General features: G+C 30.2%; 1 protein-coding gene across 1 annotated transcript; it reads left to right on the top strand.

The window, feature by feature from the left end:
* On the top strand, nt 1-9,380 carry LOC107448583 (small ribosomal subunit protein uS11A). The gene is made up of 5 exons (XM_016063849.4): nt 1-70; nt 721-877; nt 1,550-1,711; nt 5,224-5,300; nt 9,276-9,380. Exons 2-5 carry the CDS (start codon nt 729-731, stop codon nt 9,341-9,343), a joined length of 456 nt encoding a protein of 151 aa, XP_015919335.1. The 5' UTR covers nt 1-70; nt 721-728; the 3' UTR covers nt 9,344-9,380.
* Nucleotides 9,381-13,962: the final 4,582 nt, after the last annotated feature.

Raw genomic sequence — 13,962 nt, 5'->3', positions numbered from 1 at the left:
GATGTTTGGTGAGCGAGTTGGTGGCTTTCTTCAGGAGTCTTATTAAAAAAGATACCTATCTTAAATAATCGTAAGTAATCCTTTGAAATTTAATAAACAATTAGATCTTGTATGAATCTAGTATATTGAACTTTTAAAAAGTGTATATATTTTTTTTCTTTTGGTCTGATAATTATTTTAAAGCAATTGTTATTTTTCGCCGTGTCACGGCTTCGTTGTAGGAAAAATAGTATTTTGATTGTTTTCCTATAAAATTACCTAGAAGGTTATAAATCTAACGTGTAATACCGTAAATCAATTATTCTGGAATTGAAATAATTTCAAGCATACTTTTGAAGACTTAAGTCTAAAGGAAATATACGTAATTTAAATCTAAATCATGGATACATTTGTAACTTATGTCTTGAATTTAATACTTTAATGATTTCTACGAATTTTAAAAGTTCTGTTCTTAAAAATAGGATTTCGGAATTTTCACGTGGTTAATTCATTTTCTACTTTTCAATGCGTGTTTTTTATAATTTCAAAACTATTATCTTGATCGTTTGTGTAATATTTATTGCAGTACCTTAGTGCTGTAAGGCATCTTAACTCTTGAATAAAATTTTTTCCTGAATGCTATAAGTATAACTTGTTTTGACCACAAAAAATGTGTTTTATGTAGTTATTCTGTGGGGCATTAGAGTATGTAATGTATTTATAAATCTTTTTTTATAATAGAATAAATTATGGCTCCTCGCAAGGGTAAAGTGAAGGAAGAACAGCCAGTTGTTGCTTTAGGTCCTCAAGCATTAGAAGGCGAAAACGTATTTGGAGTTGCTCATATTTATGCCAGCTTTAATGATACCTTTGTCCATGTCACAGACTTGTCTGGAAGGTAAGTAATTTCTTAAGTTGAGGTTTTTTAGTATTTAGTAAGATTTTTACTGCTCAATATATACTTGGGAAATCTGAACATTATGTCATTTTTCCCATGATAGAAAATTATTTAATTTCTAATTTCAAGCCCATGATATTTTAATATGTTTGAAAATCAAATATTAATTTTATAACTGATTGTGTATTGTTTTTGATACTAGAAACACCAAAAACATATCTTTAGCTTCAGTAATCGTGCTTTGGATTGAAGTGATGTGTGAAACATTTTTCCCAAACTGCAACAGATGCTCACTGTCTTCATTATTAGCTGTAGTAGGTCACTATAAGAAATAAGTTTTATTTTTGACTAATGTCTAGTAGTTGAAAAGAACTTTCATAGTTATGTGACCAAATGTGTTTCATCATGAATAACATTTTGAACACATACATGGGTAGCATTATAAATAAATGATGTAATTTTGCTTTGAAAAGCCACGATATATTTAAACCGATAACTTGGATATAGATCAGAAAGATTTCCATTTTATTATCTGAGGCAACATAATCGTCATACTTTGGCGATGCCAGAGTAACAGCCTGCAAGATGCTAACATTTCGGATGTGTTTACGACTATTGAGTATCCATAGTTGTTAAGAGTTTGTTAAACTGAGGTGTTCCTTTGAATTTTAGGGAAACCATTGCACGTGTCACTGGTGGCATGAAAGTGAAAGCAGACAGAGATGAAGCTTCTCCATACGCTGCTATGTTAGCTGCACAAGACGTTGCTGAAAAGTGCAAAACAGTAGGAATAACAGCTCTTCATATTAAATTAAGAGCAACTGGTGGAACAAGGTATTTCATTTTTAAATTTGCCAAATTTAATTTTTTAAAATTTGTGTTAGTGAAAATGTAATTGAAGATGCATTAATTGTTTATGTGTTAAAAAATCCAATATCACGAAGAAATGTTGCATTGATTTATAATATTCTTGGCGTAAATTGTGCGTTTTAAAGATTGATGATCTTAATGATAAAAGTGATAAGCTAATCTGTAATATTACCTGTTTCTATACAGTAATGTCCCCCCCCCCCGTCTTATTTGCAACATTTTTAATAAATGATATGTTACATCGTCATGAAAGAAGTTAGAAAGCTACTCTCTTCAGGGATGAGATTCTTCTGCTTTTTTTCACTGTTGATTCTCAAATTTCAGCCTTTTTATCAAAAAAAAATTTTTTTTTTCCATACATATTCTGCTTTTTCTGGAAATTTAGTTGTTCTAATAAAATAATTTTATCTATGTCCAATTTTCAAAGAAAGTTCAATCTACGTGGCTTCTAACCCTTCCGCATTTTTACTTATTTTCGCTGAAAATAAGATTTTTTTGTCCTTCAACCAGATAACTCGTTTTTTTCGTAATTCAAACTTCTCGCTGCATCCTGTTTACTGGTGCAAAAACAAGAGATATAATAAAAGAAAATATCAGGTTAAATTATTTATTTGCTCTTTCTATTAATCTTGTAATTTTTTTTATTTATTAAGACTAAGCAAAAACATTATAAACCAGGCTTTTAGAAATCCCAAGTTCAGAATGTTCTAATATCTTGATTCTTATTCACCTGATTTTAATATTAAACACCGATTTTCGTATTTACTTTATTAAACGTTGTGCATTATAATTCTTATTCGTGCATTTTAAATATCGTACATTGCTATTCTTATTTACAAGATTTAAAAATCCAATATCATGATTTGTATTTACTAGTTTTTTAAAATCGTGATTTTATCAATCATCCATGGTCCTATATATCTTATTTAAAATTTGCTCTTTGCAATTCTTATTCATGTGATTTAATTATCATACATTGCAATTCTTATTTACGAGATAAAAAAAAATCCAATAGTGTGATTTGTAATTAAGCTTTTTTTAAAATTCTATGTAGCAATTCATATTTCCAGAGTTTAAAAATCAAATTGCATGGTTTAAAAATGCACTTTTTGTCAAATTTTTGAATATCATAGCTCCTACATATTACATACATATTAATTCTTGAATTTCCTCTTTTTTTACTCTCTGACTATCATCCCTGTCTCTAATTTTATTTGGTTATTTCATAAAAAAATTTTTATGTTAAATTTAAATTTTTATGATTGATTATGGTGATTTTATTTTGTGTTTTCTCATGGTTTTTCGTATTAACATTCATTATTGGTATTACATTCTCCCGGGTCTAAAACTAAAGAGATGAGCCTGCAAATTTCTCAAAATTCAGAGTTAAGATCATTAGTTTAGTTCATGTTCTACGAATCAGAAACTTTTGTGACAGAATTTTTGTGTTCAATACAATTTAATATATAATTTTTAAAACGTTTGCTACTGCCTGCTCACTAACATAGTGACTCTTCCAATTTTTTTTTTGGAGTTTTGCATTTTGAATTAATAGCGCTAGCTAATATTGCTTTCATATTCATCTGATTTAAAAATTGCTTGTTACAATTCATATTTAAATGAATATGAAAGCTGATACCGTGGTTTGTATTCACGACAGTTTTAAATTCTACAAAACTATTTATCTTCTATTATCCTGTTCTAAATATCCAATATTATGATTCTTGTTCAGTTTTCTCTAATAAGTCGCTATAAAAGTGGGATATTTGTAGTTAATTTGTAGTCTCAGTTAAAGAAAATTGTGCAAAACTTAAGTGTAAATATAATTATCACAGTTTAGTGTCAGAATCGCGACGACATTGTTGCGGAACGTTACAGTTATTGCAGAAAGACTTTTCCTTTGAAAAAGATTACTTTTCTTTTTTACAAAAATTTACACGTAATATTTGAATCATGAATTTGGATAATCACTTTTTGACACTCTCAATTTACGACGATAGTATTGTAAATTGATGTAATGTTTCGATTGTATTTTCGGCAGTTATTGATATTGATTTACACATGGATTAAAAATATCCTGATATATTTCAAGCAGTAAGGAAAATTCGAATCGGGCATTTGAGTATTTACTTTTTAAGGCAATAATTTTATCGAGTTTTTGGCAGTTATTGCTATCGATTTTTCCATAGTTTTTAAATCCGATATTTTTTGTGCGATTTAATTTATTACTACAACATAATCTCGAAACGAAACGCTCATTTGAGGAGCCTGATTCGCATAATTTTGTCCTCGCTATTTTTTTCAGTGATTCATACTACAGGTTTCATGATTTTTAATTATATTTTTTATTGTGATAGTTATTTACAAAATGCAAAGGAGGAAATAATTTGTGTACCCCCCCTTCACAAAATTTGAGAATATCAACCATAATATTAGAATTAAAAATTATTACATATTTATCAAAAAAAATTGTCTAGTTTTTTTTTGTGAACACAACGCTTGTATGTTTTGATTAGATGACTACAAGATAATATGAAGTTACTAGCAAGTAAATAATGCCTGCAATTTATTAGTCAAGTTAGAAATTATTAGCAAGTAAATGGTGCCCGCAATTGTTAGTCATTAATGCTCGTGGTACTAATCATTCTTTATAGCATTGAAATGTGATAGAGAATAAGTTTTGTATGAAGTTATTAAAAATTAAATCTGAGAAAAAAAATCTTGAAAAAGAATTTCTGGAATTTAATTTCAATAATGAAATTTTGTTTTGCATATTGCATTATATCAGTCACTAAAAGTTACGACTTTTTAATTTCTGATGTTAGCAGATTTGCGCATGACATCCTAATTGTGTTTTGTAAAGTAATTAAAAGACAAGAAAATATTTTAATAAATTTTCATATAATTTGATTTTTTGTGTGTGATATAAACTGGTTAAGTTTTGAGAAGAGTTTGTTAAGAACGTTTATTAAGTTAAGGTGTTTTAACCTTTGTTTTTTACTATGGTTTAATTTTTATTATCCTCTTGAAAGATTTTTAGTTTATATTGTGCACTAAGTATCACTAACAAATGATATCTGTTTATTAATGGGTTTTGCACAAAATACTTGCATTTGAGAATAATTTGCATATTAGAAATGGTTCCTTCTCAAATACTTTAGAAAAATTAAGAGTTGATGCTATTAAAAATATAATTATTGATATTAAAAATTTATTGATGATATTAAAAATATAATTCTTTAAAGTATATAAACAATATATTTTCTTCATGAAAATTCGATTCTATGATTTTTGAGATTCAGGAAATGAGTACTTTTTCCCTTTAAGTGGGACTTTTCACAAACAGTTCCAAATTATTAACTTTTTTTTAATCTTTTTTGAAATCTTGTATATTAAACACTATGTTCATTAGTTTTCTTTCTGTCATAAACTCTTGAAGTTTTCCTAAATATTAAATTTTTACTTTTTGTTAATAGAACCAAAACACCCGGTCCTGGTGCTCAGTCAGCTTTGCGTGCGTTAGCCCGTAGTGGAATGAAAATAGGAAGGATAGGTAAGTGGCTATTAACAGTCAATATCAGTGAAAGTTGTGTATGTTTTGTGAAAATTTTTTCTCATAAAAAGTTATTTATCAACTTGCATTTTAATATTACTTTTAAAAGTATGAAGGGAGAGAACAATGCAATGGTTGAGAAATTTCCTTGCTAAATTTTCATGTCTCTAATTTTTTATTTTAATTTGGTATATTTGTCTTGGCTAATACAAGGCAAGATAAGTTGCCTCTAGACATATCAAATGAGTGTATCTAAAGAAATACCTACAAAAGTACTTAAAGAGTATCTAATGAGTGTACTTAAAAAGTACTACAGTTCTTGGTAGTATTGAAATGCTGAGTAATTAGCATTAAACCTTTCTCTAAGATTAAAATTTATATTTAAATCGTTATTTCAGGTGACTTTTCTGTAATCCTAGCAATGTTTTTTTACCATAAATTGGGTTGAACACCTGCAGCCTGTGAAATCTTCTGGACACACTGAATTTCTTTTCTTAAAAAATAAAAAGATGTAAATTATAAATGAATGAAATTTAATAAATGACCTACCTATTCTGTCGTGAGTCTATTTAAGTTCCTTGATCACCTTTCCAATGGTTTTGCTACGGCATTCTGCACGGTTTAAAAGGAAAACCCTAATTTTTAATACGTTGCAATCACATTTCAATGCTTTCAATTTGCACAGATTCTATCGCGCGTTTATTTTGTTTCTCGATCGCTTTTTCAATGATTTTTGCTAAGACATTCTGTACGATTTTTAAAAAACAAATTTTTTTTTTTAATACGATGCATGAATTTTGAATTTGAGTAATCACTTTTCATAATATGTATATATATATTTGTCAAATCAATTATTGATAAAAGGGAAAATATACTAATTTTTTTTGTATAAAAATTTAGTGCTAGGACACCGTTTATATAAAAATTATCATATTTGCCACCAACTTGACTAAATGGATCGTATATGACAATTAAGTCATTTAATAACATTTTGGTCTTATTTAGGCAACTATTTTCATAGTTTTCGTCCATTATTTTCATGCTCTAGGCTACTGGAAACAGCTATTTTGTTAATTTTTTTTCTGTGGCAACCCTGTGGTATTGGTGCTGAATTATTTAGTTCAATTTAATGTTTGTTTTGGAGTATCTGAAGTATTAGTGATATGGAATGAGGTCATTTTGCTTGGATAACAAAACAAAGATAATTCCATCAAAATCTACTTTTAATATTAAAATTAAGTTTAAAAGTTCAGTTAATTTTGAAGGATACAAGTTCACACTGTTGTTTAGGTTATGTCTGCCTTTCTTTTCTTGTTTTTACATAAGTATGGACACATTATACTGCTTGAAGATAATGCATATCTTGTGGGCGGGAAGTGTATCCTAAAGTAATTTCTTGCTCTAGAGGTGTTAAAACACCTTGAAGAAGTGCTTGATACAAGTTTTATATTTTTTTGTTATTACTTAGATTTTATAATTTTAGTGCTTATTGTTAGTATGTATCAGATTTAAATGATTACCTTTGCCTGTGCTCCTTCTCGTAGCATAGGTGCAGAGCTGTATACCCATGTCCATAGTTGTTTTCACAATCATTTACAAACTTAGTTGGGTTGGAAGCAAAATTCCTTAGCATGCCTGTGATATTCATAAGCAGTCTATCCTGTTTAATTCAAGTTAATAAGACCTTTAAAAGGGTATACAGGGCTTTATCTCCTTGGTTTTGTATGGATATGGATGCATTATACTGCTTGAGGATTGTATGTCTTGTGAGCGGGAAGTGCATCCTAAAGTAATCTCTTGCTCTAGAGGTGTTTCACACCTTGAAGAAGTGCATGGAACAGGTTGCATTTTCTTCTGTTAAGTACGTTTTATAATTTTAATGCATATTTTAGTATTTATTGAATTTTATTCACCTTTGTTAATGCTGGCTAACACTTGTTTGGGTTAGGGAAATATTCATCAGGTAATATTCTTAAGTCAATTAACTATTTTCTAAATTTTCAATTTCTTCATTCTTTTATGAAGTCAAATGGAATTTCCTCAGTATAAGTTCTTTTTTTCCTGTGTATCTATTTGATCATAATAAATAATGTTACTCTTACAAAATGTTTGAAATAAAAATTGTGAGTTTCTTTGTTTAGAATGAGATTCTGCATAAAGGCTAGAGCCTTTTAGTGACAAAAAGGGTTTTTTGTGAGGTGGGCTTGCCTACAGGCAAAGGGGGGAAAGCATGCTCTGGCTGCATTTTTTGTGGACAGTGAAGCATTCTGAAAGAGTATAAGGCGTAACAGTGTATATGTGTCAGCTTTAAGGTACCCACATTGACCTATGATACAGACCAGACTAGATTTTAAAAAATTTGATTTGTTATTGAAAAAGAATTAATATTAAAAAAATTCTGTGCTGTCCGTAAGGGGGGCAACTATTTCCAAAAGCGGGGAGAATTAAATAAGTGTATGATATTTCAATATATTTTAACTGAATATAAATTTTTAAAGAGCAGTAAAATTGTTTAAAATTCCTAATTTAACTGAAGTATTGCAATAAGATTAAATTGTTTTTTAAAGGTAAATAATTCGATTTGTCCCCTTGGGTTTATGTATATTTGTATTATATAATTGTTAAATTATTTATAGGTTGCACTTAATTTTTTGAAAAGGACAATTTTAGTTGATGGAATATCCTTAAACTCTTAATTTTTGCTTTGATGAAAGAGGACCCTGTTATATTGCGCTCTGCTTTTGTGCAAAGATTCATTGTCTGATTTCTGTACATTTCAATAGAGCTATTTAAATTGAATTGTCATTTGAATGATATTCAGGGATTTTATTCCAAGTGTACCTTAGAATGCCTGGTTTTTCATGTCCATCCAGGTCTAGAGACTAGGGTAAGAGCTTGTGATTTTTTTTGGAATTCTGTGAATCAAAACTTATGCTCTGGTGAATTCTGCAATCTAAAGTTTAAAAGAAATGTTAACAAGATGTTTTCATATGTGTTACTCTTATGGCAATTTGATTCCTTCGGTCAGTCTATTTTTGCCATTTATTATTATTTGAAACTAAGCTGGGATCTGCTACTACCACAGTTAATATTCACGGGAATTTTTTTCCATGTTTACTCGAATTAAAAGTTGCACATAATAAATTGTGTTTAGAAATCTGACATTGCGGTTCATATTTGCGCAAGTTTAAAATCCAATGTCGCAATTCGTATTTGCACGTTTTTCCGTAATTTAGTAACGGGTACATATAGACTCCTTATACTCCTTGGAAATAAGTCTCCAAGGGGTACTTGGAACTACTTTGATTTCTAAATTAGTCCCTAAAATCTCCTTAGATTATTGTGTTGCATAGATGAACTTATTAAGTATGCTGATGAATTTGTTGTTATTAATGACTAAATTATATGACTTAACTGTTGAAATCTAATAGTTTCAGAAAACCTTTAGAAAAAAAAAATTGAATTGCAAGAGTTAGAAGAAACAAATAATTATAATTTCACATGTTACAAGCAAACTTAATTAATAATTTACTGTGATTTTTTTTTTGTATAAAATGCCTCAGATTTTCTTATGTATTCAAATTTTAAAATATGATTGGTCAGCTTTTATGTTTCTCTTTAACATCTGTACTTTAATTAAAATATTTAAAACTGGAAAATGTATTTATGTGTAAAAGTGATAACTTTATTTATTTTTCTTGATAAAGTTTGACAAAGTAAATTTATTTAAAAAGAGCTAGAAAAAATATTCAAACTATACATTATTGCGAGTTCCTTTGCGAATTTTTAATTTTTGATAAATCCTTAAAATTTTGGACTCCTTGAACACTCCTCTGATCTCTGTATGAATCCTCTGATCTTTGATGATTCAATTGATGATAGTGTTATTTGTATTTAATTTATGAATCTGGTTAAAACTGAAGTGATAAAATAAAAACCTTGTTATTTTTACTCACTGGTGTATTTTTCTTACAGAGGACGTTACTCCTATTCCATCAGATACCACACGAAGGAAAGGTGGACGTCGTGGTAGAAGATTGTAAACAGATCAATATCTTTCAAATAAAGAAAAAAAAACTAGAATTCTGTCTTTTTTTTTTTCCTTCGCAGTTTTCATGTTTTAGGAATGTTAACTTGCTTGATTATTTAGATAACTGTTACTAATACATAGGCCTTGTTTATAGTAATCATTTAAAGCTTTTTTTTTTTCTGTTCAAAAATTTTCAACTTGTGTAGAATTCCTTTTTTAATTTAATTAAAATCTTTACTTGTCTAATTACTATTCAAAATTATAAGATAACATAAAGAACTTCAAGTTTATAAATTCGGAATTTCTTTTACAATGGCACCCAAGCACATATTAAAGCAAAGAAAATTACTAATTATATACAAGGTTTAGACGTATCTCCTCACTCAAATGATTCATTGTTTTAACCGCTTTGGTCATTCAATGGAAAACTGTTTATGACAATTAGAGTTAATTTTTTGCATGAGGTTATTATCTATGCAAATTTTTTTTTTTTTTTGCAGCACTTAAAATTTCCTCCATGCATTAATTTGAAACTATTGTGAGTTACTCAGTATTTATAAAAAGTAGAATATTTTATTATTTTTCTGGTAAGATTTGCTTTTATCATACTGAAGTAGATCCAGGGTTCCTACACGATGAGGAAAACCTGCAAAAGGCAGGATTTTTCTTACATATTCATAAAGTCAGGATTTTTATCCAATCCTCCTGTTTATCTTTATATATATATTTCGACTGTTCGTGTGTATGTCACTGAACTCCTCCTAAACGGCTGGACTGATTTAAATGAAATTTTCTGTGTACCTTCAGAAGGATTCGAGAATGGTTTAGATTCACAATAGAACATTCTGCCACAAACCGTTCCAGCGGTATCAGCGAAAATCGAAATGGAATTTTCTGGTTGGTTAAATTTTGCTGTATACGAATCAGTTTTCAAATATCTTGAAGATAACAGTGATATTTTCTATCTTATAGCTCTATTCTTTTAGAAAAGTAAATTACATATACTTTAATATTTAATCATAATTCGGTTCTTTATTTCAGGTGAGCACAAGCACGTAAAATCAACGAGAATAAGTTTCGTAATTATTGGTCGTATCACGGATTTAGTATTGTGAAAACTGTTTAATAAAAATCAAGGCAAAAGCAAATTTTATTCATCTTGCACGCTTTTAATAATTATTTATATTTAGTATGCAATTTTTCATTGCTGACAGTTGTCATTTGAAAACTATTAGATTGTTTATTATTACAAAGTTTGCGAATTCACATTCATTTTAATTATTTCATTTAAAAAATAGGAGTAGACTATATTTGAGGGTGCCCCTTGACTCTCACCAAGTTGTGATAGCGGTTGATCTCCAAGCTGGCCGATGTTGAATCCCAATCGTGATTCGTTTAAATTTCAGCGTTATTTTTAAATGTTCAACGGTATATGTAATTTCAGAAGTCCGTTAGTTCTATGTTGGATACCGGCTGGTTAGGTTACTTTTGCTTCTGATCAATAGGATCGAAGGTATGTGGGCAGTCATAAAAAAGGACTTTAGAAAAAAATGTCACCGCCATTCCGATACCACAGACGCCATTTTCAATTCGTATTTCGCCGAATTTATGTGGCGATGGAGGAACACAGATTCTATTCATGATAAATTTAGACAGTATCTAACTGCTATTAGAGAATTCTGTGCACCTAAAACTGAGGAAATTCAAGCTTAATGAATAAGTGAGATGTTTTTTTTTTCCTTTTCTTTCTGTGCTTACTCCATTAATTTTTATTTCGATTCAAAATGCATTTTATTGGGTTTATTAATTTTGCTTACATTGGGTTCATTGCAATTTTATAAAGTTTTGGCCGATGTCTTGCTGAAATTTTCCAATGTATTATTAAAATATCATTATGTTTCGGCAGCCATTCCTGTTACCGCGGTGTTCCGCGCAAACAGGAATGGTGATAAACATAAGTTACCAATTTCGTCAAGGGGCACCCACAAGTATATTTTTACCAAAAATAGATTTTTGTTTTAAATTTTATCATTATTATATTTCTTATTTAATTTATTTCATTTTTATTGCTTTTTTATTATTTAAAATAAATACGTGAATTTTCGAATTAGCAAATTTGCGACCACTGTCAACTTCTACATTTCTTTTTGTTTGAAAGAGAATATTTGCAAAAATATGCCGCCTAAACGAATCGCTCTTGGTCGATCAACATCTCAAGCACGCAAGAAGAGAACTAACCGTGTTTCAGAAAAATCGGAGCAACGGGAAGAAAGACTTGAAACTAATCGAGAACACAATGCTTTAGCCCGTTCCTTAGAAACGTCTGAGAAACAGGAAAGAGGACTGTTAACAAATCAACTACGCACTACTCAAGCCTGTTCCTTGGAAACATCAGAGCAGCGGGAAAGAAGACTGTTAACAAATCAACTACGCACTTATCAAGCCCGTTCGTCGGAAACATCAGAGCAACGGGATGCAAGAATAAAAATCAATCAAGAACGCACTTCGCTATTCAGATGCTGCCAATACTCTGATTTGAATCTGAGTGCATTTCACTATGATACGACAACCAACTATAGTCTTTCACCCAAGCGTCATCATCGGAAAAATGGATCAATTATGTATGTTTTGTAGTGCTCTCAAATTTAAGAATGAAACAGCTGGAATTTGCTGTTCTGGAGGCAAAGTGTAACTACCAGATTTAACGTCGCCAGCCGAGCCATTATCAACGTTGTTATCGGGTCAAGCAAATCAATAGAAACTTTTCTTGGCGAATATAGGTCAGTACATTCGTGTTTCCAAATGACTTCATTCGGTGCTGCTACAAGTATCGGTGCGCATATGGACAGCTAGAGTTATTTATTACATTCACATGCAATCCTGCTTGAGCTAAAATTAAAGAGCTTTAGTAACTTAGGCAAACATCATCGGATCTTCATGATACATTATCACACGTGAGTTAAAACAAATATTAAGCTCTAAACTTGGTTTTATTGCGAAAATTCATGTTTTTAGAGAGACACGGTGTTTGATGCATTTTATTGAACGGCAGAAAAAGAGAATTGCCACATGATTTGGCTTATTGAAAAACTCACACCAGGACAAATTGGTCAGCTCATATCAGCAGAAATATTCATGACGCCATTGATCCAGAATTATTTCAGATCATCATCCAAAATATGTTTCATGGTCGGTGTGCATCACCATACATGTCTGTTTGAAAATGCACTAACGATATCCTGGAGAATTAACTGTTGAGACTATCACTGGTTTTTTCACCATTAAATAAAATTCTCTATTCAAATCATAATCACAAATCTCATTTACACACTTAAATACAAAATTTAAATTCAAACTGAAAGCGTTGCAACGCACGCAGGGTACAGCTAGTATAATGATAAGGAAAGAAGAGCAAAAGAGTTTCTTAGAGTTTAATCCGCAGCAACAAATTTGTGGGAGGTAATAAAAAATTTTCCTATCCTCTCTCACGGTATCGGAACTGTCGAAGGAGGGATTTCAATCAATTAAAGCTTAACTGCCTTTCGACAGTTTTTTTGACCTAATATCAAACTGGACGGGATAGAAATTCGAAACAAATCGTTTGTGTAAATAAACAGAAAGGCGACCTTTGTGCTGGAATACAAAGTTAGGTAAAACAACGTTTAAGAGCACAAAAAATTTGAGAAAGCAGACAGCTGTTTCGGATGCTCAAAGGGCAACCTTCATCAGTGCAACAGAGAGAAATAAGAGAAAACAGGGTAAATATATATAGAAAGATGACGTCACAAGAGGGTTTAGAGCAACGGCCAATAGGAGGGAAGGGTGAGTGGATGACGAATAGGGGGCAAGGAACAAAAAAAAAGGGGGTTAGTTAGGTTTAATCATAGATTTCCAAGCAGGAGAATGATAAGGAACGCTAGATAGGTCATTGACCAACAGTTTGGAATTTTTGAAAATATGAAAAGACTCGTAAAAATCTAAATCTAATATTGAAGAACAATTTTGAATGCCTTTAGAAGAAAAATTAACATTATGATTAGAGTCCCAACAATGTTGGGCAATTGATGAGCGTTTAAATTCTTGTTTTCTGGCATAAGCTTCATGTTCCTTGACACGGCACACTTACTTTGGCCAATATATGAAAGGCCGCATTGGCAATTTGGTATATGCCCCAGTTATTTTGACTGTCGATGGGCTGTTTGAGATTAGAAAATTTTATCTTGTTAATGGGACTGAAAATAATATTAAAATCAAACTTCTTTAGGATATTAGCAACGTACCGACTTATTTTAGGAAAATAGGGTAAAATCACCAAATTGTTAGAAAATTCTCAGGAAGGTTTATCGGTAGGTGATTGTTTACAGAGGCGTATCTATGGAAAGAAGCGCCTATGGCAAACCTCTTACTGGCGCCCTTACTAAAATATTAAAATTCTTTTTTTTATATATACAATACAAAATAAAAGCATTGTTTGAAGTATTTAACTCTTTTGACAATATCACAAAAAGATTAAATTAAATTTAAAAAAAAAAAAAAATTTAAATAAATAAATATTAAATATAACAATAAAATTATTTCTTTTTAATTGTTATGCATTCACGTGTATTCGAAATCCTCATCGGTAAGAAATTA

Source organism: Parasteatoda tepidariorum, chromosome 7 (genome assembly GCF_982258835.1).
Source record: "Parasteatoda tepidariorum strain Cologne lab strain chromosome 7, Ptep-v5.0, whole genome shotgun sequence".
Lineage (NCBI taxonomy): Eukaryota > Metazoa > Arthropoda > Arachnida > Araneae > Theridiidae > Parasteatoda > Parasteatoda tepidariorum.
The sequence above is the reverse complement of the archived record's forward strand: the minus strand, read 5'-3'. Positions and strand labels throughout refer to the sequence as shown.